This window comes from Paralichthys olivaceus, chromosome 2 (assembly GCF_024713975.1).
Source record: "Paralichthys olivaceus isolate ysfri-2021 chromosome 2, ASM2471397v2, whole genome shotgun sequence".
Lineage (NCBI taxonomy): Eukaryota > Metazoa > Chordata > Actinopteri > Pleuronectiformes > Paralichthyidae > Paralichthys > Paralichthys olivaceus.
This window is the reverse complement of record NC_091094.1, coordinates 15477369-15504303: the sequence shown is the minus strand read 5'-3', so window position 1 is coordinate 15504303 and position 26935 is coordinate 15477369. Positions and strand designations below refer to the sequence as shown.

The following is a 26935-nucleotide window of genomic DNA, read 5'->3' as shown; positions in this document are numbered from 1 at the left end:
AGGGCAGAAGAGCTAAAAGGCAGAGAGTCCAGGCCCAAGTGGTCCTCAGGGGGATGTGCTCTAAAGGGAGAGGAGGAAGAGGCACTGTGTAAGAGAGGTTCTTTGTTTACTTGTTTTGTTGGGTTATGCTGTCACAACAGTAATGAGCTGACCACATACACACCTTATGTCTATATTTATATTTTTTTTATTAGGTGATTATGTTTTAAGAATTCTTGGATCCTGAGAGTTCAAGTACATTCTGCACTGTCTAAAAGGCAAAGCAGCCAACATTTTACCAAGAACAATGGGTGAAAAGAAGATTGTGAGCACCACCCTGCTGTCTGGTTTGGAAGTGACTGGCATTGATGGAAATTATTTTATGGAGTTGCCTAATGTTTTGATTCAAAGGAGGATGCCAGGGTCAAGGCTGAACATTGAGAGGATGTTGCTAAATGGTCTTACCTGAGGAACATAAAGCTTTCTGATGTGAATGTTGATTTGCTCATTATATCTGATGCACCGAAAGTGACGGAACACTGGGGGCTGATAAACAGCCATGGTGAAGGACCATACGCAGTCCAAACCAGAGTTGGTTGCATAATAAATGGACCTGGACATGGACATGGTGTAAATGGAAGAGTCAAGACCGGCTGCTCTGTTGTTGCATCCAATTGTATTTCTGTGGAACATCTGGAAGAGATGCTCATGAAACAATACAACCCTGATTTTAATGAAAATAACATCACATGAGCAATTGGAAATGTCATGAGAGGACATTAAAACCATGCAGACTGTGGGAAGTACAGCAGAACTGGAAAATGGACATTACTACATTGACCTACCTTTAAGAGAAGACAAAAAACAGAACTACCAAATAACTTCTGTGTTGCAGAGCAGTGACTCCAGCACCTGAAGAGAAAATTTGAAAGGAATGTTAAGTTTAAATTTAATTTGATCTATAACATGTTTTATTTCTTTGCTTTATTGCCGTGTGATCTTCAAATTGTTTCTTGTTTTTTGCTTTTGAAATATTTCCTATTGTTTGCCTTCAATTTTTGGATTAACTTGTTTATTTGTAACTTGTAACAAGGTAATTTACCTGTAGTGTGTTTTGGTCCCTTGTGTGTTTCGTGTAAATGGAACATCACTGGATTATCTAACGCACTGCTGCTCTCTAGTGGCTGAAGCAGGAAATGATACAGTGCAAATTTGGGCGCGTCTTTAAACCCACTTTTCTCTCCAGTAACAAACAAACACATTATTATATATAATTATAACAGTAACTCATGAATAACTTCAAAATAAATGTTCTGAAAAGCTTCAAAATGCAGCAAACAGGCAAATAAACAAACTCGCATCATGTGTGCGGCATTCACAAGCCCTCATCAAGCTCGTAATTTTTAAAACACTAGTGGTAAAGATAACCTAAAAGCGTTTAAAGCATCGACTGCTTTGAATATGGTCTTACATTTGTGTTTGAGTCTTGTTTTACTTTAGCAATTATATGACACGTTGGCACATTTCTCTACCGAATGAAAACAAAGACGATAAAACGGCGATGTAAGGGCAAAACAAACGTGAGAAACCTGAAAATTGAGGGTTTCTTTAAAAGAACAAATGTATACGTGTGTACTACTTCCACCACGTTGTCTGTGTTGATAATGTACAGATGTGGGAAACGGGATTACTATGGTAAACGTTTGGTGTTGTGAGGTAGTTCACGTGTACGGTGGCACGCGAACGCCACACCGCATAGCTGTACTTTACTGAGCTGCAGCAGAAGCAGCCTCCACTGAAACTCTGCTATTTCGCTTTAAACCGTGATTTGAATGTCCGTGCTTCCTCCTATTCACTCGCTTGGACCACAGAGACACAACCCAACGATTCAGTGTCTGTCTCCATCAGCCCGTGAGTCAAAGTAACAAGGAAACAAACTTCCAGCTGAAATCTGGGAGAGCCAATGGGGCTCAGATTGTATGGATGCAGATGAGGCACGATGCTAGCTAGCTAACTAGCTACCAAGGTAGGAGCAAAAAGTAATGGCAGCGAAGTTTTATTTTATTTGTGAAACCTCGTGTGTGCATGTGTGCGGGTGGGGGGGTTATTCAGTGCTGTTGAATCCTCTGGTGCTCTGAAAGAAAGTTGTTGTAACCAGAGAGAAGAGCTCACCAGTCAGGCGACTCTTAAAGTTTGCTAAACTCCTGAAAGTTGAGGCCCAGCAGCTCCATGAAGGGACTGAGGCTGGATGAGAGGGATGAAGACATACCACAACATTTCTCTTTATTTCTTTATTTAATCACTATTTCTTTACCCCTGAGGAGTTAAACATTATACATACATAGTTCACCTCTCAAGTTGGTCCAATTCTTTGTGAAGTCTGGGTTTTTTTCTGTCTTATTTCTTTGGCATAACTACAGTATTCAGATATACATTACATGTGTACTTTCTTCATGTTATTGTTGTTAGGTAACATGCATTGTACATTTCCCCAGTGTTTTAAACTTAAACAAGGAGGCAAACAACTGAATCCGATTTATTTCTATTATTCTATCTAGGGCTGGGCAATAAAACAGTATCAATAATCATCACAATATAATTTTCATCATCAGCATAACAAAGGTTCATATATATATATATATATATATATATATATATATATATATATATTGCTCGTGCATTGTGTGAGGAGGTATAACACATAATTGATTTATCTCAGATTTATTTATAAAATGTTTGTCATCCTCTGCTCATAAAGAAGAGAAGACAAACCACAACCTTCACACAGGAGCAGAAATCAGTCTTTAAAACTTAAAATAAATAATAATGTGACATATATTGTGATAATTATCGATATCATCTGATCAAGTTTAATCTCGATATAATTTTAATATATCGCATATCTCCCAGTCTATCTCAGACACTGAGCTTTGAGTTTATTCTTTGTATTTTCTCTAATAAGTTTCAATAACACCTGACTTCACTGACCAGCAGAGAAGTGATGAGCGTGTAACTTCCTCTTTTTATCAGAAAAGCTGAGCACCATAATGAGAGGAACTGGCAAATTCAAGGTACAGGGTTTTTGATTCTGTTTTGTATAGATTCACATTCAGCACGGTTATATGATCCAAGAGTGGAATTTTGGGTTTGACGTATTCATTGAAAAAATTCTTACTTTCTTCAATGAAGAGATCAGACAGAAGGAGTAATCTGATTTTAAAGCTCCAATAAGAGGAGTTTTGATTTCACATGTTCCTCTGTGTAATGGTGTTGATGTGTTAAAGCTTGTTCGCTCTCAGCCACAGTCTTGGGCTTGGTTACAGTTTAGAATAACCCCTGACTTACATGGTGGTGCACAGACCTTTAATTCAGCAATCCACACCAGACTCACCACTTCTGCATGCTTGCTCATTTGAGATACAAGCAGTGTTCATTTCACATCATTATTATACTCGATTAGAGCCTTTAGGTAAAGCTTAAAGTCATCCACAGGCAGCGTGTGGTGGGAGGGAGCCCATGCAGCTCTGCAAGCTGCTTTGTGTGTCTTCTAAAGCCTCAGGATTTCCAGAAAGTTAGTTCAACTTTATAGCTCTTTTTAATGACATCACCTTTGATTTAAGCATTCTTATGGCAAAATGACCCATTAGAACCTGGGGGAGGAAGCAAGTTGTAAAATCTTGTGTGATCTCCTGGCAGCTGATGCCCCCCCGTGCTGGCATCCGTAGTCTAGCTGTACACCACTCAGGAATATGTAAAGAATTTGTTATGCCAGCTGCTGTGTTGCCCACTCAAAGGCCTCTCTCTGTCTCTAAGGGAGCACTGGTTTGTATAAACTACCGGTGACATCCACCAACTGGCTGCTTCAACACCGGACGTGTGTTTGTGTTGTACAGGATAGAAGTAGGCTGTTTCTTAACTAGTCCTCATATCGGGCATGATGGCCTTCACTGCAGAGTCATTGTTATCACATTTTTGATAGAGGAAAACTTTGACATGACTTTTTTCTCCTCTAACCTGAAGTTTCTGATGTCTTATAGATTTAAGATGTGTCGGAGAGAACTTCTTATTCACAGCTTTCTTGAATTCCCCATGATGCTAATCATCTGCATGACTACACTTTACTTATATTTGATTTTAGTTTATCAAACTGTTTGGTATGCTGCCTGTTTACACAAGGCGCTGCTGCTTCTCTTTTATTGTATTAACCTTACAGGTGCTGGCTCAGACTTTACTTACACCTCTGTTCAGTTTGCAGTGTAGTAGAAACACCTAGCTAATATAAATGCAGTCTCTCAACCATACACTGTTTATAAAGATGGACAATGCATCTTAACTTCCTCCCACTACCAGGATGCAAATGCCTGCACAGTATAAATCAGGACACATGCGTTTGACCAACTGTGAGTCTTAGCTGTCAATCATGGCGTTTCACCCTGCAGAAAACAGCCAATTAAAACCAAACTTACGAGAAAGATTAACTAACATCAGTGCGATTAAAAAAACATCTAGAATGACAGGAAATATCTTTGAGAAAAATCAATTTGTTCTGTACTCTGAGTTTTTAGTTAGGTCCATGTCCCATCCACTAAAATGGAGGATGTGGGGTTTATGACTTATATTCCAGTCAACCACCTGGTGGCGACGCATTGGCTTCCCTTTTGTCTTCTATATTTATATACAGTCTATCCTCTCAACAGTTCCTAATCAACAACTAGTATTGATTAATCAATTTATTATAAAATATAAAGAGAAAAGTGTGCATCACAAGCTCATAGAGTTAAAGATGACATCTTCAAATATTTAGATTTGATTTTGATTTATTAAAGACTAACCCAAACAATGATTTTATTATCACCATTGTTGCAGAATAATTCAATGTCTATCAGCTAATCAATGAATCTGTCAATTCATTCAACTGTGTTCACACTGAACAAGCTGTGCTCACACTTTGAAGCTTAACTTCAGAAGTTACTGAACCGAACATCTTCTGCTTTTGTCCCGCTGCGTTGTTGGTGCCGTGTCGTCTGAGATCTGATTCTTGACAGTCTGGGAATTGCCGGGCCTTATTTCTAGAGCGTCTGTGCACCAACATTCCTGGAAAGCCAAAATGAATATTGAGATTCAGAATGAATGTGAGACATGCAGCTACAGAGCAGGTGCTGCCTCTGGGTCTCTATAAATCATGACTATCCCTCCACCATGTGTCTCCTTTTTAGCAGAGGCAAAAATTGCAGGCCAGTAAACAGTTTAGGCATTCTGGAAGTAGGTTGAGAAATAATGAAGTTTAAGGCTACAGGGATATCTAACAAAACAAATAATATGTTGAAAATGGGTTGACTTTTTAACAGCCAGGAGATGGCAGTAGCCATGCGCTCACCAGTTATATGATCTCTGAACAGGCAGAGCTGGACTGTCACAGTAGTTAGCTTTGATTTATAGTCGCCGTTGTGAGAGAGCAAGTCATCCAAGACTGTGAGAGTCATTAACAGTCATTTATCAAGTCATTTGGTCGTCTGTTACCTGTGATGAAACCATTATTTCTCACTTTTGCAAAATCTAGTAAAAAAGTATTTGTAAATCAATCAGTATATTGTTTGGTCTATAAAATGTTCGAGCGTGGCTCAAATTCTCTTTAAATATCTTGTTTGTGGCCTAAGATCTTTGTTATCCTGCGTCTTTATTTGGCAGTGCTTTTGTAATCAGGTTCCCACCGCCCATCTGTTCGTACACTGATAACGCATCATTTCTCAGTATTTTTGTCATTGTTGTTGACACAGTTACTAACTCAGACGGGAGCATTGAGTTATATGATACTGACTCACTCTCTGTGTGTGTGTGTGTGTGTGTGTGTGTGTGTGTGTGTGTGTGTGTGTGTGTGTGTGTGTGTGTGTGTGTGTGTGTGTGTGTGTGTGTGTGTGTGTGTGTAAGGGAGCGAGTGAGAGGCCACTCCTCTTCAGCAGGCAGCTTGTTCTTAGTGGGCGAGTCTCAGTCTGAGCATTTTCATTCAAGTTGGGAATTGTAAGGGACACTTTTCGGGCTTCCTGAGTTTGACAGTCTTTCCTTCGATTCTTATAAAGTAAGTCGAATCTTTGATGTGTTTGCTTTTTCGATTCATCCTCTGACTCAATTAAACTGTCATGTTGTTAATGTTACTTTTTGAGATATTCATGGCTTTGGACAAACTATGTCAGCTATGGTCTGCCTGTGTTTTCTGTGGAACTCTATTTAAAGTAATGAGGCAGAAAATGCCTTCAGCAATGTTTTTAGTCCAGTGCAGTTTCTTAGCACTTTCAGAATCTGGGTAACTCCTTGCCTCTTCTTGTGTGACTTTTTTTTTTAACCCATTCCCAGAGAATTGTCTATATTGAAGTGATTGTATTTGTAGATGTAATGTACAAAAAATAGAACAGTAGTTTCCACACAGATAAAATGTCTCATAAAATATTTGATCAGGAAGACGCTGTGGACTGTTTGGTGTAGTGATATTAAGTCTTCCCTCCCTTTAACACTTAGCTCCAGACATGTGTTAGGGGGGACGAGATTCTGTAGGTTTATTATGGGGATTTCATTGAATAGGTCACAATAAAGCACACACAGGAAACTAAAAACCCTAACTTCAGGATAAAATGACTCTCCTGATATATTAAGTACTGTCATACGTGTGGGTATTAGCTCAGAATCGATTAGTCAATTAATTGTTTAGTCTTTCAACAGGACCCGATAATCAACAGCACCGAAACTATAAAAGAAAAAACAATAAATGATTCCTTTCAAATTTTTTAATGTTTTTCAAATTTCCATTTTTCCCTGTGTGCTATAATTGAAATAACTTTGTATTTTGGACTGTTGGTCCAGCATGCAGCATTTTCAGACACTTTATTGAAGGTTAGACCTTTGATCAAATTGATCAGGTAGCTCATGGTTTGCTTCATTTTTGACTGAATTGAATAATGTGCTGTAATGTATGTTGTAAACGCTGCAGTTACATGTGGGAGGTTTGAAGCCACCAGTCACAGTCATATGAGATGGAGAATGTGTCACGTTCATGTCATATTCAGGATCATACTGTTCAATTATACTGTTCATGGATGTTGCACTGTAGCTTGAGGTGGTAGAATCAACTCGTGTATGTTGCTGCTCGTGATTTATCCTCATCCAGTTGTTTCTCACAACGGTGACCGTGAGAAGCTTCCTGCCCCTTACTGAGGCGAACCTCCCTGTGTGCGAGAATGCAATCACTGCCACATTCCTGTCTTCTCTTAGTTAATGATCTAACCAACACGCCTCACAGTTTTTATTTGACACCTGCCGTATACACGGCTCAAGTGTCCCGAGCCCCTTATCAGAATCACTGCGTAGCAGTGATCATATGACCTCAGATGATAATAAAACGGGTTGTGACAGGAAACACACCAGACTATGTGTGTATTCATGCTGAGGGAGACATGACTACACCTGACTAAGGTGTCGCACAGACACGTCACACCTGACTCATAGAAGCAACAGGTCACAGGATTAAGTCATGGGCAGACTTTGAAAAGCTTCTGCTTATTCTGTTTGGATTATTTACAGACTGATGACTCTTCACTTGTAATCATATTTTAATATTCATGTGGTCTTTGAGTTTCATCCCACTGTGAGTGGACTCCCTGAGCTTTAAGACTGCTGCTTCTCGAATCAGTGCTGGTTTGGCCTTTTGAAGTTTTGCCAACACAAGACAATATTTTATATCAGAGTGAAATATAAAAAACTTAAGACATGATGAAAACTGAACTCATGTTTTTCAGGACATGTTGAGCATCAACATAAAATCTTACCTCTGAAGAACAGCTACAAGAAGTGGATCTACTGATATGGAAGTCAATGGAGAGATCAGTGACACCGACAGTGGCATCATTCTCCATTCAGGTAAAACACTTTAATGTATTACTACCTATACCATTGCAAATCTTTTGTCTTAATAAATGCACATTCATCTGTATGTTTATGATCATTAGTCTCTCCACTAATGTCACTGCAACGCAACAGTTACAGTTGGCTGAATTTCCAAGTATTTCTCCACTCAGTGAAACACTTGATGGAGCAGACATACACTGAACAACAGGTGTAATTACATTTGATCACTGCAGTAAGGTTTGGTGTTTGGCTGCTGTTAAACATTAAAAATCGAAACCAGCCAGTAAAACCTCCAACATCTAGACTTGAAATTATTATTAGGCAACAACCTGGGCTGATGATTTTCTGTTTGGTTGGCAAAATATATCTGTCATACACTGAGCAGTTTTTAGTGAATTGCTCTTAAAAACAGTTGCTTATCAATCAAAAGTCTATTCAAACGTGTAAAATTATATTGAATAATTCGTTTTACAAATTTGCATTACACCAACAACCTTCAGCAAAAGTACAACATTTTTGTACAAAAAAATATTTAGCTGGAAGCGGTACGTTGGTCTGGGTCATGATGATGTCATGACCACCTGCTTTTCATATGACCTCAGACAGCAGAGAAACAAGAAATCTCAAAGTAAGTTAACACATAGATGTGATTCTGTTCGTGTTGTTTATGACGAAGAGGCACTAACCATAGGCTCTTGTGCAAAGTTGGTATGATATGGTAAGAATAAAATAGTTAAATTTATCTCAACGTGTCACAATAATAGGGATGTATTAAGGGACTTTTTTTGGCTCAGTTATCAGTCACATGACAGATCTGGTATACAAATACTATTATTTCTACTATTTCAAATACGTTTGAATTGTAAGTAAACACCTTAATGTTTCTCCGCCAACATCAGGGTTTAATTACATCTGTGATTTTGAATTCACATAAAAATAAACAGCTAAATCCAGATCCTGTCCACAACATAAATATTCTTTTGACACATTTCACATCTTTTATTGGCTGTGCTGAGGTCGGGCCTGTGCTCCATCCAATATTTAGTAAAATTACATCCTTTCAGACTATAACTCAATCCTAGAAGATTACATGGAGTTGACAAGCTCTGCTATAATACTGTTGACAGAGGAGATCTCAGTTATGTTCTCAGTAAAATAATCTACATTGTTACATCAGCTCTGTTCTCCACACACTAGATTCAGTTTGTTTCAGGTTGTAATTCCAGCAAGTTAAAAAACAAGCGCAAATCATTTACGATGATACAGAAAACAAGTTTCCGTGATAAAACTCATGCAGGGACTTAACTGCATGTGGTCCTCTGTGACGTGCTCTGGAATGCAAAATATGTGATAAAAAGTGATGGTTTGTTGTGATGTAAATAATGCTTACACAAATAAATTGTGAAAAGACAGGAGAAAATGTTCGCACTTAAACCAATTTTAGAACAAATCTTCATTCCATTATACAAGAAATTCATTTACAGGTCTGCCAATAAGAAATCATCTGTTAATTGCAAACTTTCTAGGTATATTATTGTTTTTTTTTTTAATATTCTTTATTCTTCACAGTTAATCTCATTAAGTCATAAAATTTCGTCACCTGCGTTATCCCCTCTGTTTCATTTGGTGACATAATAACAGGAAACTTTGGGTGTCTTGTTTTTGCCACGCCCAATATTGTCTGCTCATTAGTTATGGCCCCCCTGACATTCTTTGCGCCTTAATTGAGCCACGTGATGTCTGCCCTATACAATGAGAAAGTGTCCATCGACAAAGAATGGGGGGATTGTCGGTGTAGGAAGAGGAATTCTGTGCTCTATTGTTGTGCTGTCACACTTCGTTCCTGTCGCACCTCAGAGGTTTGTTAGTACCTGCAGGGATTCAGTTAGTAATCTCTGAAGGTATGTGGTGCTCAGTGTATTTTTTCTGAAGCCACACCCACAGAGACTAATCTTAATGTCGTTAGTCACCACGGCTACAGACAGACAGCAAGCGAACACTCACACATTGTTTATGGTCACAAAGATCCTGAAGATCAGGCTGCAGTTTCAGTGTCACTGATGAAAACAACTATAAAAAAACAAAAGGTGCATTGAAATAAACTTTTGTCTTGGAGAGACAAAGAATGAAAACAAAAAAAATATATGGGGTTCATGGTGCGAGCATGCATTCTTAAGTATAAGGCTACAAATACCATTTAAGAAAAGATTGAAATTAATTGGTTTAAACACAGGGTAAACTAAACAGCAACATCGACATTAAGACGTTGTCATAATTTTATATAGTGCAAACTAATTTATTGGTCCAGCAGGAAATTGGACTTTCCACTGTAAAAAATATATAGTTTTAGCAGCATGAGCTAAAATATGATGTGATGTTTGTTTTGGTTGTTTTTTAAAATTATTTCTGGTTTACACTCAGTTGTCAAGAAATGCTCTTCCATGTAATTTAATGTAGTTCAGTTATCCATCTGATAATTTGAAATCGATTATCAATAGGCTTTTATGACATATCAAGCTAAAAAACCCTTTTCTATTTGGACTCTTGGAACTTATGATAGTATCTCTGTTCATAATTACATGTTGAGTTAGTAAAATTACTTCTTACATCTTTAACTCATCTACTGCATCTTTGTTGTGGTTTTGCTTTATGTTTTGGCTTCACAGTCTTCTCTGACTCTAACTTCCACCCACTCATGGTCTCATGTGTTGCGTATTGAATAAAGCAATAGTCACACTTAAATCACATGATTTCAGATAAGTGCATTTTCTTCTTACCTGTTGCATAACGCAGGCTCCGACAGCCCAACGACGCATACGAAGGATGTGACCACACACACACGGGCCATGAAGCTCAAACACCAGGCTCTCCAGGACCGACTGGAGCTGTGCATATTGGAGCTGAAGAAAGTCTGCATCCGTGAAGCTGTAAGTAATAGTGATCAACAAAAGAACAGGTCTGCAGAATAAAACTTAAATATGCTGCATAAACATAATGATGGATTTATGAATCTTTAGAGGTTTTAGGAGACCAAGTCAAAGTATAACTCAAGACAAATGTCATTAGGCTCACAACCTTATCGCCATATTGCAACCTCGACATGGCCTTGATGTCTAAGTGGTTATCTGCAGTCAGGAGCTCCACTCCGAGAAAACAAGTCTTTAATGTAACCTCCAACATTATTATTATTTTGTCTTATATCACTAAGCGAAGAGCAAACATCATCTCAGAAACATTGTGTAGTAAAATTAGATCATGCAGTGTGGCTGCGGCTTTTGAAGATGTAATCTGCTGGTTCAGTCAGTCAAACCAATTTAAATGTTCCCACATCGGCCTGGATTTGAATTAAGCATGAGACCTGTCACATGTCATCCCTTTTATTTTCAGTCTCTTCTCACTGTCTCTCTCTTTCTTTGTATCTCTGCACTGTGATCTATCAAGCCAAGGCTCATGAAGTACTTTTAAATCTGGACACCTACTCAGGTGTTGGGAGTACTGCCTCTGTGGCTTCAGGGTAAAATCCCAGGACAGATCATTCTTTCCTGTTGACACTGGGCTGGGCACTCCTGTTGGGACACGCTCAGGTGAACTAATGGGAGACATGATGCACCTCCCTTCCCTCAGTGACAAAAGAACAAGTAATCTCACTGGCCGCTTGCACATTTTTGTCTGTGTAGGAGTGACTCAAAGTAACAATTTTTAATGACTGTTCTTTAATATACTCTGTAGTTGGTGTGTTGTCATTCTCTTGAATTTGGTTTGGACATGGATATGTGTTGAAGTGAGAAAATGAGACTGAAAGAATGTGTTGTGAAAGGAAATATCCCAGCATTGTGCAAGAGATTCCCTGAATTTATATGCCTCAACTTGTAAGGTTAGCAAAGATACTTCTATATCATCGGAACTGCCAAAGTTGTGGTTTAAAAGAAATGATGCATATCTTCAATCAAACAAGTAAACTGAAAGCATTGGTTGATGTTGTTTCATTTATCTTTTATTTTGATAATCTTTGCTACAAAACCTGTATCTGTCTTAATTTAATATATTTATTCATGTCAAAAAAAAGATTTGTGCACAGTTGGATTTGTAACATTGTCTGTGTTGTTCAGGAGTTGACAGGACGGCTTTCAGATGATTACCCTCTACTGCCCGGAGAGAAACCACCACAGATTCGCAGACGTATCGGAGCTGCTTTTAAATTGGACGCTCAAAGCTTCCCTCGGGGAACAGAGGTACAATTAGTATTTAGAAACCACAGCACAGAATAATCTAAACTTCAAACTATGAGTAAAGATGAAGAGTCACTATTGTCTGTCTCTATCCCCCTGTCACAACTGTTTTCCAGAAGTCTGAGCTGAGTTTGGTAGATGCTGAGTTGGCACTTCAAATGAAAATATACGAGGCAGCGCGAAAGCTGTACGACGAGGATCACCTGAGTAAGGCTGTTAAAAAGAGTCGTTCACAGCAGTGCAAGAGAGAGGAGAAGAAACTTAAACAGCTCCAAGAGACGTCCTTTCAGCTGCGGCTGAAGCACGGCCGATCATCGCCACTCCCTGCTTTTAATATTACACAACAAGGTGAGAGACGCCCGGCCAGACCAGAAGGTAGTTTGTCTGTGCAGGAAAAATTATAGTTTTTCACTTCATTACTAAATATATCTGAATGTAGCAGCCCTTGACTTTTACTGATTTGTGTCATTTTATACTTTTCAAGTGAATCAAATGTTTTTTTCTCTTTATTTTCAGATCTGGGAACATCCGATGACAGCTCCCTGTCTGATTCTGTGGTGCAAGATGAAGGTAAGTTTCTATCTGTGCAACAGCAGGTCAGTGTTGACTAAAAACCAATTACTGACGTTTGAAAGCTGGACAGTGTTTTTCACATGATCAGTTCACCATAAAACATGTGGCAACGTGAGCAGAGTCCAGCAAATGTGTATCTTTACCCCTCAGTGCTCAGTGTAGGTTCATCCAAGACTCTTGGAGATGCATAGATAGCAACACTTGTAAACTACACCATACACTTTATAATTCAGATTTTTTTTTCTAGAAGTGACAAGCCAGTCATCACAGCCGTCCTCAGGATTCCCCTATCCAGCAGAGACAGATCCTCCCCAGCCTCCCACCGTGCCCTCACAGTTCTCTGTGGACAGCCCCTGCGTGTCTCCATATTTGGATCAACAATCCCAGCTGCTGCTGACCCCAAATCAGTCTCCCCATCCGGGCTTTGACTCTCCGCTGAGTTTCAACTCGAGCCCATTGTATGACGCTCCTCCCATCCAACACTCCCCCTGGACAGAGTCCAGCCTGGACCAGCCCTACCAGAAGAGCAAGAAGTCTCGCTCTTCCATCAAGACCAGGTAACACTGGCCATTTATCATGACTCTTTTCCTGTTAGTCAGGTTTTTAGCACCGAAGAAGCAAAGAGTGACCTATAGAAGTTGGAATACTTTGTCTGTGTGAAATGCATATCTTGGTGCTGCTAGTGGCATAAACGACAATGTAGATGTCAGTGATGTTAAATGTGCAACACTGCCACCTGCATTTACACAGGTGCTACAACAGCCATTGTGAAGATTGCAGAACTACATTTATAATTTATATCATTATAATAACACCTTCACAGAGGAGTGTAATTCAGTCTTTAATGTCCAGTATTCAATTACAGTAATAGAAACTGTAAATTTGACAATGTAATAGATCAGTGTTATTACATAAACTAATGACATCAGAATGCAACATGCCATAGGCAATTCAACAGTATTTTTTTTATCTTGTAATTTTAATTTTCACCATTGATGTCTGTCATAAAAATCTTTTAAGTATATGAAAACCCAAATCGAGAATTAAAATGTAATGTATATTTGTGCATCATTTTGTGTGTTCAGTAGTCCAGCCAAGTCTGAGCTGCTGCCACCGTTGGAGGCTTGTTTCTCCCATCTAAAGCTGAGCCACGCGCAGTCCAGCAGCACGCCCTCCACACCAGAGATGCGTGTGCACAGACAACTCTCCCTCAGGTATCTGCACTTACACATCACAGTGATGTCCTTCTCCCAACCCACTTACACCTCTTATCTAGTTTATATATTGGTTATTTATGTATCACCTGAAAAAAAAGCTAAACATGTGAAACGCTTAAATTAAAATTATACAATTCTTCTGAGTCGGTGTGATTTAAGAATGGATATTCTCTTTGTTTTACACAAAGCATGGAAAATGAGTTGATGAAAAAGCAAAACCATGTCATGTCAATATGGTAAAATATATTTGCTACATACACACAAACATACTTGCATACTTGATCATAGACAGTATATGTAGGACGGTTCCATTACATCATATTTTATTTCTAAATAAGGCAAATGACATTAGTTTGTCAATGGAAAAATACAAAATAAGGGTGTTGAAAATACATTCTCTCATGGAGAGTTCCGTTTTAAACTGTGAGATGGACATATTTAGAAGTTGTGCAGTTTCTTTTCTGAGTTGCCTTGTTGGCATAGTAGCTATATAAAACGTCTTTGTTTTACACAGGTTGTCCAATGAATCTTCATTTGAAAAGGACCGTGGTCGCACCAGAGGACCAAGAAGGCGACTGACAGATTATGCAGTAACTTTTCCAGAGACTCCTCTCTCTACAGTGACCTACGGAAGCCATGCTAGCTCTGAGGATAGCAACTCCGAACACTCGTTTACATCTTACAATAGCTCCCCGCGTCAGGAGATGCCCTGTAATTTGCCCAAACACTATCAATCTGCATTCCCGTGCTCTAGTGGGGTTGGCAGCTTTGGACCTCAATCTTTCTCACGCACTGCCTTTTACAATAATTCCAGGCACCAACCCAGCCCCACTATTCATAAAAGCTATTACAACGAAATGGTATACTCATCTGATACAGAAATGGCACGGAGCTATTACGCCCCACAGACTTCCAGTCCTTCCAACAGATATGAGTTGTGGTATAAAGACTCTGCTGTGCCCCACCAGAGACAACAGAGGCCTTTACCTCCTGATATCAGACTCTCCCCATCCCCAGCTCAATGGGACCACCAACATTACAGTCCCAGTGGTGTCCAACGACAAGTTGTGAATGAACAGCTCAATTCGTGGCATCGGCGCAGTCAGCTGAAATCCCCCAGGTCCCGTTCTCTCGACCGCCAGGGAGCGGTGAGAGTGAAAAACATGCAGGTGCAGGAGTTGCCCTGCTACCAAAGTCAAAAGTACCATGAACAGGTAAGCACGCCAAACTATCTTTATTTATGTTTCACAGTCTGTCAGCGAAGGTATCTAACAACTTATTAACCTAAAATACAGAAAAAATGAGGGTTAAGCAATTGTATTAAGTAATTGTCTTATTTAATTAAATACTTGAGTGCAGGAAAGTATTTTCACATATCCACCAACTAGATTACTTGAATTCTTCTGATCACATTTTAACCTTGGAGGCTGCTGCCAAAAGTAACATTTTAATCAACTGAATATAGTGGAGGAGTTTTTCTTTCATCAGGTCTTTGGGTGGTATTAGATAATGCGTCCAGAGGTCACTAAAACCATAGTTCATTGTCTGTCTCTAGCTATCTGAAGGAATTCAACAAGCCCAATTCGTATTGGCAGTTACCATAGAAACCAAGGTCATAGCACCCACCCTACGCATGTAGAATAGGCTGTGATAAGCTGAACTCTAGCCTAACACATTGTCTGTGTCTTTATGCGTCAAAGGGCAATTAGTAACACAAGTCTTTACGAAGTAGGACAGCGGGATTTAATTAAAACATGGTTCAAAGTCTAGTTATTGGCAGCAAATAGAATATATGTATATTATATATATTACTAAGCGTGTTGTGTTGCAGGTTAAAATAGCAGAAAGAAATCCGTACTTTGTGATCTCTGCTCTCCTTGATGCATGTTTCAGTAACTGCTTCTGCATCACGTCATCTGAAACTCTCCTGAAAATGTTTTTATCACAGAGGAGACCACTTCACAGATTTCAATCACAAACAGTACATGGAAATTATAGGTTTCTTGATCCGTTAAATCGTTTTTTTGTTAGCTATTTTAAGTAGATGTGAAGACATTGATTTTAAATACAGGGAACAACTTCACTTGCAGTGTGATCATCTGCCTTAAAATTGACAAAGGCAGTGCATATTAACATTTCTCTCCACTGCTTCAAATTCAACAACTTCCTTCTGTCTCCATGAATTTTTTAATACAAGTTTGTCTTCAAAACGTCATTGTGAAAATCCTGGAAGCAGCAGACATTTGTTTTGTTTTTTTCTTTGAAACTGATGAAAATACAGAGATAATAAAAGACCATAAATATAGGCCTCAGATATCTGTCATTACTTTTTTTTATTTTTTTTAGTTTGATTGCTTCATTTTGAAATGATTATTCCTTTTTCTGTTCTGACTTTTAGGTGATCCAAAGACGGGCTCTCCAAAGAGGTGCAGATGGAACACAAGGCCACTGGGGTGTAGATGATGGATCTCACTTCATAAGTCAAGTTTAAACTCAGACACTAAAGTGAACATGTTTACCTAAAGGCTGCAAATGGATCATTAGCCAATAAACCACAGCAAAGTAGCGAGAAAATCTACTTGGATTAACTGTTAATGCCCATAAATAATACATTTTAAACATGAAACCTGACATCATGCATTTTACCTCCCAGCCTGGAGTGTCCAGAACAACAAACACAAATTACGTCCTCCAAAGTTAATAAAACACCACTCTGGTACACTCCACTAATTTGCAGCACAACTGTAAGGTGTGTGTTGTTTTTATCCACTCTCTTTACATTGTTGTGTAATAACAGTTGAAAGAAATTAAGTATTTAACTCTGACTGGTTGTTAATTGTTATAAATTGAAAAGGGGATAAATGTTCTTATTACTGAGTGATGTTATAAGTCCTTTGTCAAGACTGACACAGTAAAGCAGCTGATAAATTAACATAAATCAGTTTCTGTCCCAATCAAATACAGGGTTTTGTTATGTGTAAAATGTACAATCAAATTAAATTGTATTTGCCAGCGGACTGGTTGTAAAAAGCACAAACTCTAATATAGAAATAGACACTAAATCTGCTCTTTGTTGTTAGATTAAAAGAAATGTGAATAAACTTTTCATTTAGCCCATAGTTTAGGTTAATCTCAGATGAATTATTTCTTTCAAAATGTCAAATGTTAAGGGGTCAGGTAAACTGCTCTGTACTTAACTTGATTGACACATACTGACAAGTGTAGTTTAAGAATGAGATTAGTTAGGGAATCCTTTTGTCTTATGAAGGAAATAATTCCATTGTACAATCATTTAAATGAGCAGCTTATCCCCTTTTTATAAGAAAATGTTGTGTGTAATGTTACTTTGATAAAGTCACTATATTAATGAACTTGAGCTGCTTAAATGTAATTCTTTGTGAGTCTTGTTTTTAAACTTGCACTTGTCTGTATCTGTGCCAGTTAACTTGAATTTGTAACTGGTTTAATCAACTAGTTGAGACTAGATATTAATTCACTCACACGAGATAGATAGTAGCAAGTTAAGACAAAAGTCGTGTCTTGATGCTTGGCAGCTAATAGTTTGTCAAATATGAATTTAAATGTCCTGAGCTTTTACTGTATATTTTTCATTGTCTTATATTGTCTTACATAATTTGAGACTGCAGCTCACCTTTCAAATTTAACTCCAGGGTGAACAGTCTGTAAAACACTACCACTATGTGTCTATCTCCTCTTTACCAAGGTCATTTAAGAATTATAGATAATTATAATACATTCAGCTCCAGCTAAACACTGACTGGTCTCGCTTGATGATCTATTTATGTGTTTATTTATTGTGATTTGCACCATTGGACTCATGAACAGTCAGACTTGAAACAAAAGAAGACATGGACCAGAATTTGTAAGATTTAGCAGCAGAAAACACTGTCAAGTTATATATGAAAAAAAAATAATCACAATCATGTTACCGTGTGTGCTGTGTGCCTCTTTTTTTATACTGTCTTTTTACTGTATTTATCAGTTAACATTAAGTGGATTTAATAATGTGTTATGTTGCTGTGAAAATATTTCTCCTGTGGAAGTTAATAATAAAGACTTACCTTACATTGTTGATTTTTATTTACACTCATCATGGGTTGCTGTTGGGCTGTCAGAACTCTTTAATAGTGGACACAAAGTAGTAAAACTAATAAGAGCAAAGTCACATTTAGCTCCTTCGGTTTCAGGTTCCAGGTGTTGGATATGGACGTTCCGGACATTTGAAGGGAAAGGTTTAATGGAAAAAAGTAGATTTTTCAAAGGTTTTCATGTGGGAAAAAAGAGGTTGAGAAAATGTCTGATGTGTCAGTACTTGCAAAGCAAACCCCAGGCAGACTGAAATCCGTTTGAAATGTTCAATTTATTAGCTATTCATTGTTCACCACACCTTCGTCATTAAAGTACACAATCCCTACCCTGTGACACAACACAGTCTCTGTGATTCCATTCACTGTTTTTGAGTGAGAGAATGTTCACTGTGTATAATTTCACAGTGTCTGAAGCAGCTTTCAGAAAACTACACAAGCTTTTTTTAACCAGAGTAGGCTCCCATGCAAGAACACAGATTGTTTTTCTCTGCTTTGTCGATCCCAGTGCACCAACCTCTTCTCCATTTTTGTGACTTTCACTAAATAAAATCTCCAAGTTACCCACTGCATCCAATAAGGTACTTAGCAACATTTCCAGACATAATCAACATCATCATTATCAACATCATCATCATCACTGCAGTAAAATATGCTGAATAAAATACATCTAATAGTGTCAATTATTCCAAATTATTTAGTAGTAGTTATGATCCCAAAATAATCATTGGTGGAAAATGTACCTATAAGTAGAAAAACATATAACTTAACATTATAACATGATGATATTAGTATTATTATTAATGACAATAATCACCATCATCAACAATATAGTTGAATTACGTTTAATTTTAAAGCATTCATTCATTCCTTTTCGACAATGTCGGAAAAGCTTTTCAAATACTTTCAATTACCGTAAAAATAAAACGAATTTGAAAGAAAACAAAACAAAGATGTTTTCATGTTTTGCAGACGTTACCATTTGCTTTTATTTTGAAAAGAAGTGGGATTAGGTTTACGGAAGAGCTCTCGACTTCCGGAAAGGATTGTGTTTCGCATGTAGATAAATAATTCACCTTCCTGGTCTGAACGCCACCTCGTCAGGTAACAACTCTTCTCCTCTCGTTGACACGATTGCAGCAGATGTCGGGACAGCAGGTTTTACAACATCAGCGATAAGTTGTCGTCGTAGAGAAAATAAATCGGTGTCGGTTCAGGTGAATTCACAGGAGATCGTCGCCGCTGCTCGGCGCTAGCTAAGAGGTAACGCTAGCAGGCGCTCGGTGGACAGCTGACTCACAGATGCATTGTGTGTGTTTGGTGTTTGCTTCGTGTGAATCCAGCTCCTTGTCGTGAACACGTATTTGCATCGTGGATCGAACCGTGTGTTGCGGCTGTTTGCCTTTTATTTCTCCGTGTTCCACGCGACGCTGCGGGTCGACATCCGTGTGGCAGGTTTTGTTTGTGTTGTCAGCCTCCGCGCTGGATCGTGTGTCTGCTTTGTGCCAGGACTGTCTGGAGGCACCGCCGGGAACTTTCATCGAGAGGATTCGTTTCAAGAAGTGCAGCCGCTTCTGTCTTTCTTTTGTTGTGAGCGTGATGTTTTAATGAGACCAGGACACTTCCACCAGCCATTTTACATCAGGACTGAGGTTAATGAGCACCGTCAACCTATATAGGGTTTATTACCTTTATAATGAATGGCTCTGTTGCGGGTTAATAAATCACTTACTAATGTCACATCAGTTATAAACGAACTACTTTTAGCTTGTCAAGTTTTACAATTTCAAACCAGATTATTAGCAAAATTGATCAATTTATAATTTGATAGATAGATAGATAGTGGTCCTTAGGGAATTCATCATGTGCCATACAGCATACATCAGACAGACAAACACCTATATGACAACAATGACACCATCCACCACCATGAAGAAACTCAACCAAATCACAGACCAATTCATTATACTATAGTAAAGTGCAGAATTATCTCACACTGAGGTTCAGTACTGTCATTTGGTTTTCAATGGATGGCACCATATACTGTCTGCCTGATGGTAGCAGCTTGTACACACCGTATAGGGGATGTTATATGTCTCCACTGAGACACCGTCCTTTCCCCACTTTGACTTATTGTGTTAACCCTTGTTAATGATATGTTCATTGTTAAATATGGTTACATTTTGCAGATGGCCTCTTACAAATTGACAAACATATTACTCTGTATTAATGGTTTAGTGACATTTGTTGCAGCTTATCAGAAAGAGAGAAAAGGTCACCATTTTTTAATTCCAGCAAACATTAATGCTGGAGGAGGACACCATCATGCCAGAAAGTTGTTGTTATTGAATCTGGTCTGTAAAGTTTAAATTAACAATTTATCAACAATAATAAAACCAATTACAGGTTATTAAGTCTTTGTAAATAACATTGGATGAGAATGTGGTACCAGTAAATGCTAAGGAATAATTTAATGGCTGTTAGTAATCAGTGGTAAAGTAGTGATCTTCTAGATTCAGGTTAAAGCAGCTCTCAGTATTTTTCTAGATAGACATGTTTATGTTTCAACGAACAAAAGATAACATTAAGAGAGGGTTTAATGTTAAGAGAGTAAAGAATTTATTTTGTAAACTTGTCACTAAAAATTCAGTCATAGTACTAGAATGTTGTTCAGTAGAGTGCATACCTCCGCTCAGGTTCTGTCTCGCTCTTATAATAGAAAAAGCAGTCTGATAGTCCAGTCTAGTTTACATCAATATCCAGACATCCAAGCTTGTTTTTTTCTTGGACTCCTGTCTATATTTACTGTTTTGTGCAGTGCAGAGTATATTGAGAGAAACTGAGTACTGATGACGGTTGACTGTGCTTCTTGCTCAGGAGTAAATTGAAGTATACCGTCTGAAGCCGAATACAGAGATTGTGAGTGGATCATCAGGCAGTCTCCCTATGTCAGGCCGAAACGGGTCTGCAAGTGATGCAGAGTGCCGGATCTCTGAGGACTGCAATGTCCCAGATGTGGAGCTGATGGAGCTGGGGCCACTGCTGGAGGAAGGAGGGGGGCGACATGCAGCATCTAAAGGCACCCACCCAGAGGTACGTTAAGCAGTTTGAGAACACACCCAGAGAAACTTTTCTGCTCGGTGGCTTCAATTTTCTCTCGTGGTCTCTTTTGAAGGGAGCTGCGATGCTTGCTGATGAGGAACAGGAGGATGATGAGGTGGGAGAGGTCATGACTTTACCACTTCAGGCTCACCACGCCATGGAGAAGATGGAGGAGTTTGTACACAAGGTACCAGTGTCTATTAAACAGAATAAATGTTGAATTTGTAGCAGTATCGATTTGGATTATAGCACTAGTCCAGGTTTTACTTTCCCACAATGATAGTCAAAGGTTTATACAGACACTGTGACCTGGGGTTGAGGTTGGTGTGAACAGGACAACACGTTAGCCAATCTGGTTTTCTTGCTTTCAACCTGGGCTTTAGAGAAATTAAATACTTCTGAGCTTTCATATAAAAAAACAAAAGTAGGTGTTCTATAATAACTTGGCTTTTTACTTTGTTATAAACCTGCTGCGTTGTAGATGTCACTAGGTAAGAAACCACATTCTTAGGTTGAAGCAGCATAAATATTGCAGCAGCCATTTTGAACAAGCAGACACTCAACCCTCTGCTCAGCTCGTAGGTTTACAGGTGTACAGCTCTGTGGTTTAGCGGCGAGGTAAATGGGCGTTCAGTTGCAGACTTGGGTGAACGGCAACAACCAGGGAGTTACCAAAGAGTGCTTTGTGTAGTTTGACTGAGTCATATGTGAGTTTAGCATGATTTTATATTCCACATCAGACACAGGATTTATCAGAAGGGCGTATACCTCCACCAAGGCCCAACAGTTCCCTAATGAAACCACATTTAAATTCACCAAATCCATACACTCTTAAATATCAGTCTTAGCAATGAAAATATAACCTCCTTGGTGGAGATGATACATGTTTAAGAACTTCCCATAGCATAATATACAATCTATATCTGTTTTACTCTCATCTTTATAACAATTCTCAGTGGTTCACTTTTTAAATGTGCAGTGACTTTGAATTTGCATGTCTGTGAGTAAAAGGCTGTTGTTACTTTTCAGGTTTGGGAGGGGCGCTGGAGGGTCATCCCCTTTCATGTCCTGCCAGAATGGCTGAAAGACAACGATTACCTCTTGCATGGACATCGACCCCCAATGCCCTCCTTCCGAGCCTGTTTTGGAAGTATCTTCAGAATTCACACTGAGACAGGAAACATCTGGACTCACCTGTTAGGTGAGAACAAAAGCTGCACCCAGTGCACATAGCTTTACTACATTACTGAGTTTAGCTTTCAAGCAGCATATTCTGATGTAGTTAACAATTCGACATGTTGGTTTGATTAAAATTTGAATCTGGAAAAGTCTTGGACTCTTCTCTTGTTGACTGTCAGTGAAACCGATCTGTTTTCTCCCTCAGGGCTGATCTTATTCATTTGTCTGGGCACGTTAACTATGCTGCGGCCCAACATGTATTTTATGGCCCCGCTGCAAGAGAAGGTGGTGTTTGGGATGTTCTTCCTGGGAGCTGTGCTCTGCCTCAGCTTCTCCTGGCTTTTTCATACCGTCTACTGCCACTCTGAGAAAGTGTCTCGCACCTTCTCCAAGTAAGACCTCAAACTGTCAAACTGTCTAAAAGGAAGTATTATTTTAGACTCACTGCTCTTGAAGTGGGTGGGTTCTTATCATATTGAACCTGCAGTTCAGTGTAATTCACAAGGTATAAGCCCACAGTCATTATTCAAAGCCAAAACTAATATGATGGTACAGTAACCTGTCTCAGTGAATTAAAATTATTTCAGGAATTCACAGTATCTTTATTCTAAGTGAGGTGTTTTCTCTCCTCCCACATCCCATACATCTGTTACAGTTTCTCACTCATACAGTGTAATGGTGACCTTTTCCTTAAATGTCCCATATTGTAGTAAAGACATGGAAATCCTTTTTTGTAGAAAGATTTCCATGTCTTTTTTGAATATAGCGCAAATCCAGGTGTTGTATAAATACTGTGAAAGTATGAAAACGTAAAAAAAAAAATCCGATCTGTGGTTGAAGCTGCAACTTGTTTTCTGAGGATCATCAAGTTCATTTTGGCTGAATAATCATATATGATTGAACAAACTAAAACCTTAAAAATACTTATAATAACTGTATGGTATTATGTCCTTGTGCAATTCATCCTTCATGAACATTTAAGTATATGTGCAAATTTAGATAGTCAGAAATGTACATAATTAAAAACATGGGAAAACCTTTGCTTTATCTGCATCCAGCTGTGATCCAGCCAAACACTTAGCAGCTGTTGTGTTTTTGTTCTCATTTCCTCAGACTTGACTACTCGGGCATCGCCCTCCTGATCATGGGCTCCTTCGTGCCCTGGCTGTACTACTCGTTCTACTGTTCCCCTCAGCCTCGACTTATCTACCTCACCATTGTATGTGTCCTCGGCATTGCTGCCATCATAGTGGCCCAGTGGGACCGCTTCTCTACACCTCGTCACAGACCTACGAGAGCAGGTGCTCACCACTAGAGGATAATAATCACTTTTTAAAGATGTCGTTTCCTTTCATTTTCTGCTGCTGTTAAGTTCGTGTTTTATGGTTTCACCACACATCTGTCACAGGGTTTGCTTTCCTGAGCAGTTGTGATTGTTTTCATGCAGAGCAAACCAACGAGTAGGTTTAGATTGATAACGTGTGGTTTACATGACTTTGTTTGCATGTCTAAAATAATTGTATCAAAATAATCCTTTCTGTGTTTAAATGTTTAGAAATATAGACGTTTTTTTATGACACCAAGAAACTAAAGTCCATGCTTCTCTTAGGTGTGTTCATGGGTCTGGGACTAAGCGGCATTGTACCCACCATGCACTTCACCATCGAGGAGGGTTTTGTTAAGGCCACCACAGTCGGCCAGATGGGTTGGTTCTACCTGATGGGTGCCATGTACATAACCGGTGCCGGTCTGTATGCAGCTAGGATCCCTGAACGCTACTTCCCTGGCAAGTGTGACATTTGGGTAAGTATTTGATATGTTTGTATAAAAGACCTTTTTAGATTCAGGCGATTAGTTACACAAATACCTTAAGATACATACTTAGGATGTTGTTTTTGTTTGATGTAGGAGGCACATTGTATAGAATCTTAATATTGCATGTATGTTTCTTTCCCTCTCTGTCCCCTAGTTTCACTCTCATCAGATTTTTCATGTTCTGGTCGTGGCAGCTGCATTCATTCATTTCTATGGAGTTTCCAACCTGCAAGAGTTTCGCTACGGCCTTGAGGGAGGATGCACAGATGACTCTCTACTCTGAGAGCCCTGTGTGTGACTGTGACTCACTCATACTTTCTTTATAGCCCCACAAACAACACACACTCAAACACGCACACACTTAAAATGCTGCTGGAATTGAGTATAGTCACTTGTTGCTCCTTGTACTTCTGATTTGCTAACATCCGGTTTGGGTTTTAGTTATCGTTCTGGTTTGGCTCCTTTTTGCTTCAATAAAGTTGCATTAACCAGCCAATGAAATATAGGGGGAAACATCGACACTACTTCTACAATAATGTTGAAATTTAAAGTCTGCAAGAGGACTTTAACCAAAATCACACATTACTGTAACTTTTTGGTCAATTATTAGAAACTCTCTAGTAGCCCACCTTCTCCATAGTCTGTTACCATTGTGCAAGGGATATAGAGAGTATACTTTTTGCTGTAGCATAGAGCACCAACTATAAACTTCTCCCTTTTTGTCCCTTCCAGTTTATGTGCAGGTTAGAGCACTTTTCAGCCAGGTGTATCTTGTAGAGCAGGACCATTTAGGTGCTTCAGGGCTTACACACAAACACACACACACACACACACACACACATTTGTTTTAGGAGGATGAAAGTATGCACATATAGTGTATATGAATGTCACCAGATATTCTGTGCTGACGTAAACTGTACAGCTTTCCCTTAAAACCTGTGGGACCACCACAAGCCCACCCATAAACCACTCTACAATAAAACAAAATGTACTCTGAAAGCCCAGTCACTACTCTAAAAACCCACTGAAATAAAATAAAATACATTATTATAAAAATAATATACAGTATATAGATCAGATCCCATATGTGAGAAGTCTGAGTAACACAAGGGATAATGTTAGTCTGATTTGGAGCAAAATGATTCCTTTGGTGATTAGCTTCCTTGACTTTTATACTGAAATGCATAAATGTTGTTTTGCATTTGTTGAGTCATTTGAATTGAAAAAAATTCCCAAACAAATCATATAAAATGCTGATATGAATAAAAACATGACAAACCATAGTTTTTCAATCTGAAAACATAATATTGGTTCATTTCTGGAGTGATAGTTCCTGGGCTTCGCACAATGTACAGATCTGGATCTGTCTTTTTTTTTTCTTTTCTTTCCTTTTTGGTCGGGTTAGGTATTTTTCTTTTGTGCTAGATTTCAGATGAGAGGTGTAAATATCAAATGCACCTTGGTGTATACCATGAAATTCTAAACTTTAAATCCCTATATGGGGTTTAAAACGTGTTATGTATGATTGATATAACTTTTAGTATTCCTGTGCCTTAGGCCAACGGAAATGTTTTTAAATGAAATGGCCTATCTTAACTGTCAAGGGAGCTTCAAGGATTTCCAGATGTTGACTTTTCATGTTTTCCTTGCCATAAATATACAATCAAATCATCATTGAACGTACAACTCCATTGATAGGTTGTATCAACTGCTGTTTAAGACTCCTTTTTCTAGATCAACTTATTCAAGCTTTATTACAAAGACTAAAACAACGTGTATTCTTGACTTTGTGTTTTGTCCTGTGTAGAAAGTGATAAATCATACATTTCACTGAAATGTAAACATAAATATTTATTAATGGTAATCTTGGAAAATTATTGTAATAAATTTTTTTCCACATGGTGTCCAGTTGTCTGTGATTTGTATTCAAAGGTTCCTGTGAAACAAGTAGCTGATGAGATTTTTACTTGCCCTTTTTTTTAGAAACGTAAGACCTTGACATTTGAATTTAAAATGTCACATGAACAGCGAGCAACTATGAAGACAACAGGATTCGTCAACCAGTTTAATGACCTCATCGAGTTATTATGTTTGAAGCATATAAATCTTAGCTAAACAACAGCTCCTCATCATTTCCCAATCATGCACCATTTGCCTCTGCAGTGGCAGGAAGGATGTGTGGTTGTGGTCCCAGCTGGTGACAAACATAGAAAATATGACATAGTTGTGTCAAAATGCCTGATCATCAGTATAAATCAGATATTATTAGAGCCGTCAATATCATTTTTCAGATTATAAAAGTGGATTCAGTCCTTAACTCAATGTAGGTCTGCTTCAAAATCAAGTGATTGTAATTGATGATGATACAATTGATCAAATTTTTTCCCTTAATTCCTCATTTCTAAAACCTCTGAATATATGGGCTTTGTACAATGAGGATTTCAGCAAAATACAGATTGAAGCAGATTCGATTTAGGCTTGCTGAAAGTGACTAATTGAACTTAGTTTGTCCTAATACAGTTTCTAATTGTTTGGCACATGGGAAGAACTCTGACACTGCTGCTCTGTGCTGTATTTTTTAAGGTCAGGAATATGTCATGTGGTATCCCACTGTAAACCAGACAAGTAATCCCTTTGGTAGAAAGTTTCTACGTATAATTTTACATTGTATTGTTCGTCCTCTTCTTATGTATTATTCTTACTTCATTTTTATACTACTTTGTAATTCTACTCTTCTACACTCTATTTTAGAGGGAAATGTACATTTTAAAGCTTTTATTTCTGAGCTGTTACTGTTTATAACTTTGGAGATTTTTTTTTCAGACACAAAGGAAGAACA

At 38.5% G+C, this 26935-nt stretch overlaps 2 protein-coding genes across 6 annotated transcripts; both read left to right on the top strand.

Moving 5' to 3' along the window:
- Positions 1-1867: 1867 nt before the first annotated feature.
- inavab (innate immunity activator b) lies at positions 1868-17982 on the top strand. Of its 3 annotated transcripts, none has more exons than XM_020086269.2 (10): positions 1868-2005; positions 7767-7887; positions 10669-10802; positions 11985-12107; positions 12221-12452; positions 12621-12674; positions 12925-13234; positions 13763-13891; positions 14409-15108; positions 16293-17982. In XM_020086269.2, exons 2-10 carry the CDS (start codon positions 7833-7835, stop codon positions 16383-16385), a joined length of 1830 nt encoding a protein of 609 aa, XP_019941828.2. In that variant the 5' UTR covers positions 1868-2005; positions 7767-7832; the 3' UTR covers positions 16386-17982. The 3 variants fall into 3 exon arrangements, with proteins under 3 accessions (XP_019941828.2, XP_019941830.2, XP_019941829.2); XM_020086271.2 differs by having other exon boundaries at positions 2000-2018; XM_020086270.2 differs by lacking the exon at positions 1868-2005 and adding an exon at positions 5921-6055.
- Positions 17983-19005: 1023 nt separating this feature from the next.
- Positions 19006-26000, top strand: adipor1a (adiponectin receptor 1a). 3 transcript variants are annotated; one of them, XM_020087063.2, is made up of 8 exons: positions 19006-19104; positions 20878-21093; positions 21176-21289; positions 22132-22303; positions 22487-22673; positions 23395-23582; positions 23891-24084; positions 24251-26000. In XM_020087063.2, exons 2-8 carry the CDS (start codon positions 20947-20949, stop codon positions 24377-24379), a joined length of 1131 nt encoding a protein of 376 aa, XP_019942622.1. In that variant the 5' UTR covers positions 19006-19104; positions 20878-20946; the 3' UTR covers positions 24380-26000. The 3 variants fall into 3 exon arrangements, with proteins under 3 accessions (XP_019942622.1, XP_019942623.1, XP_069394529.1); XM_020087064.2 differs by having other exon boundaries at positions 19081-19263; XM_069538428.1 differs by lacking the exon at positions 19006-19104 and adding an exon at positions 19630-19652.
- Positions 26001-26935: the final 935 nt, after the last annotated feature.

What these genes read in the sequence shown, in the direction of transcription:
- adipor1a (XM_020087063.2), top strand. Translation starts at nt 20,947, where the DNA reads ATGTCAGGCCGAAACGGGTCTGCAAGTGATGCAGAGTGCCGGATCTCT. An exon ending in TGGAGGAGTTTGTACACAAG is followed by an intron (nt 21,290 to 22,131) that starts GTACCAGTGTCT and finishes GTTACTTTTCAG; the next exon opens with GTTTGGGAGGGGCGCTGGAG. An exon ending in CATCTGGACTCACCTGTTAG is followed by an intron (nt 22,304 to 22,486) that starts GTGAGAACAAAA and finishes TTTCTCCCTCAG; the next exon opens with GGCTGATCTTATTCATTTGT.
- inavab (XM_020086269.2), top strand. Translation starts at nt 7,833, where the DNA reads ATGGAAGTCAATGGAGAGATCAGTGACACCGACAGTGGCATCATTCTC. An exon ending in GCTTCCCTCGGGGAACAGAG is followed by an intron (nt 12,108 to 12,220) that starts GTACAATTAGTA and finishes ACTGTTTTCCAG; the next exon opens with AAGTCTGAGCTGAGTTTGGT. An exon ending in TTTTAATATTACACAACAAG is followed by an intron (nt 12,453 to 12,620) that starts GTGAGAGACGCC and finishes CTTTATTTTCAG; the next exon opens with ATCTGGGAACATCCGATGAC.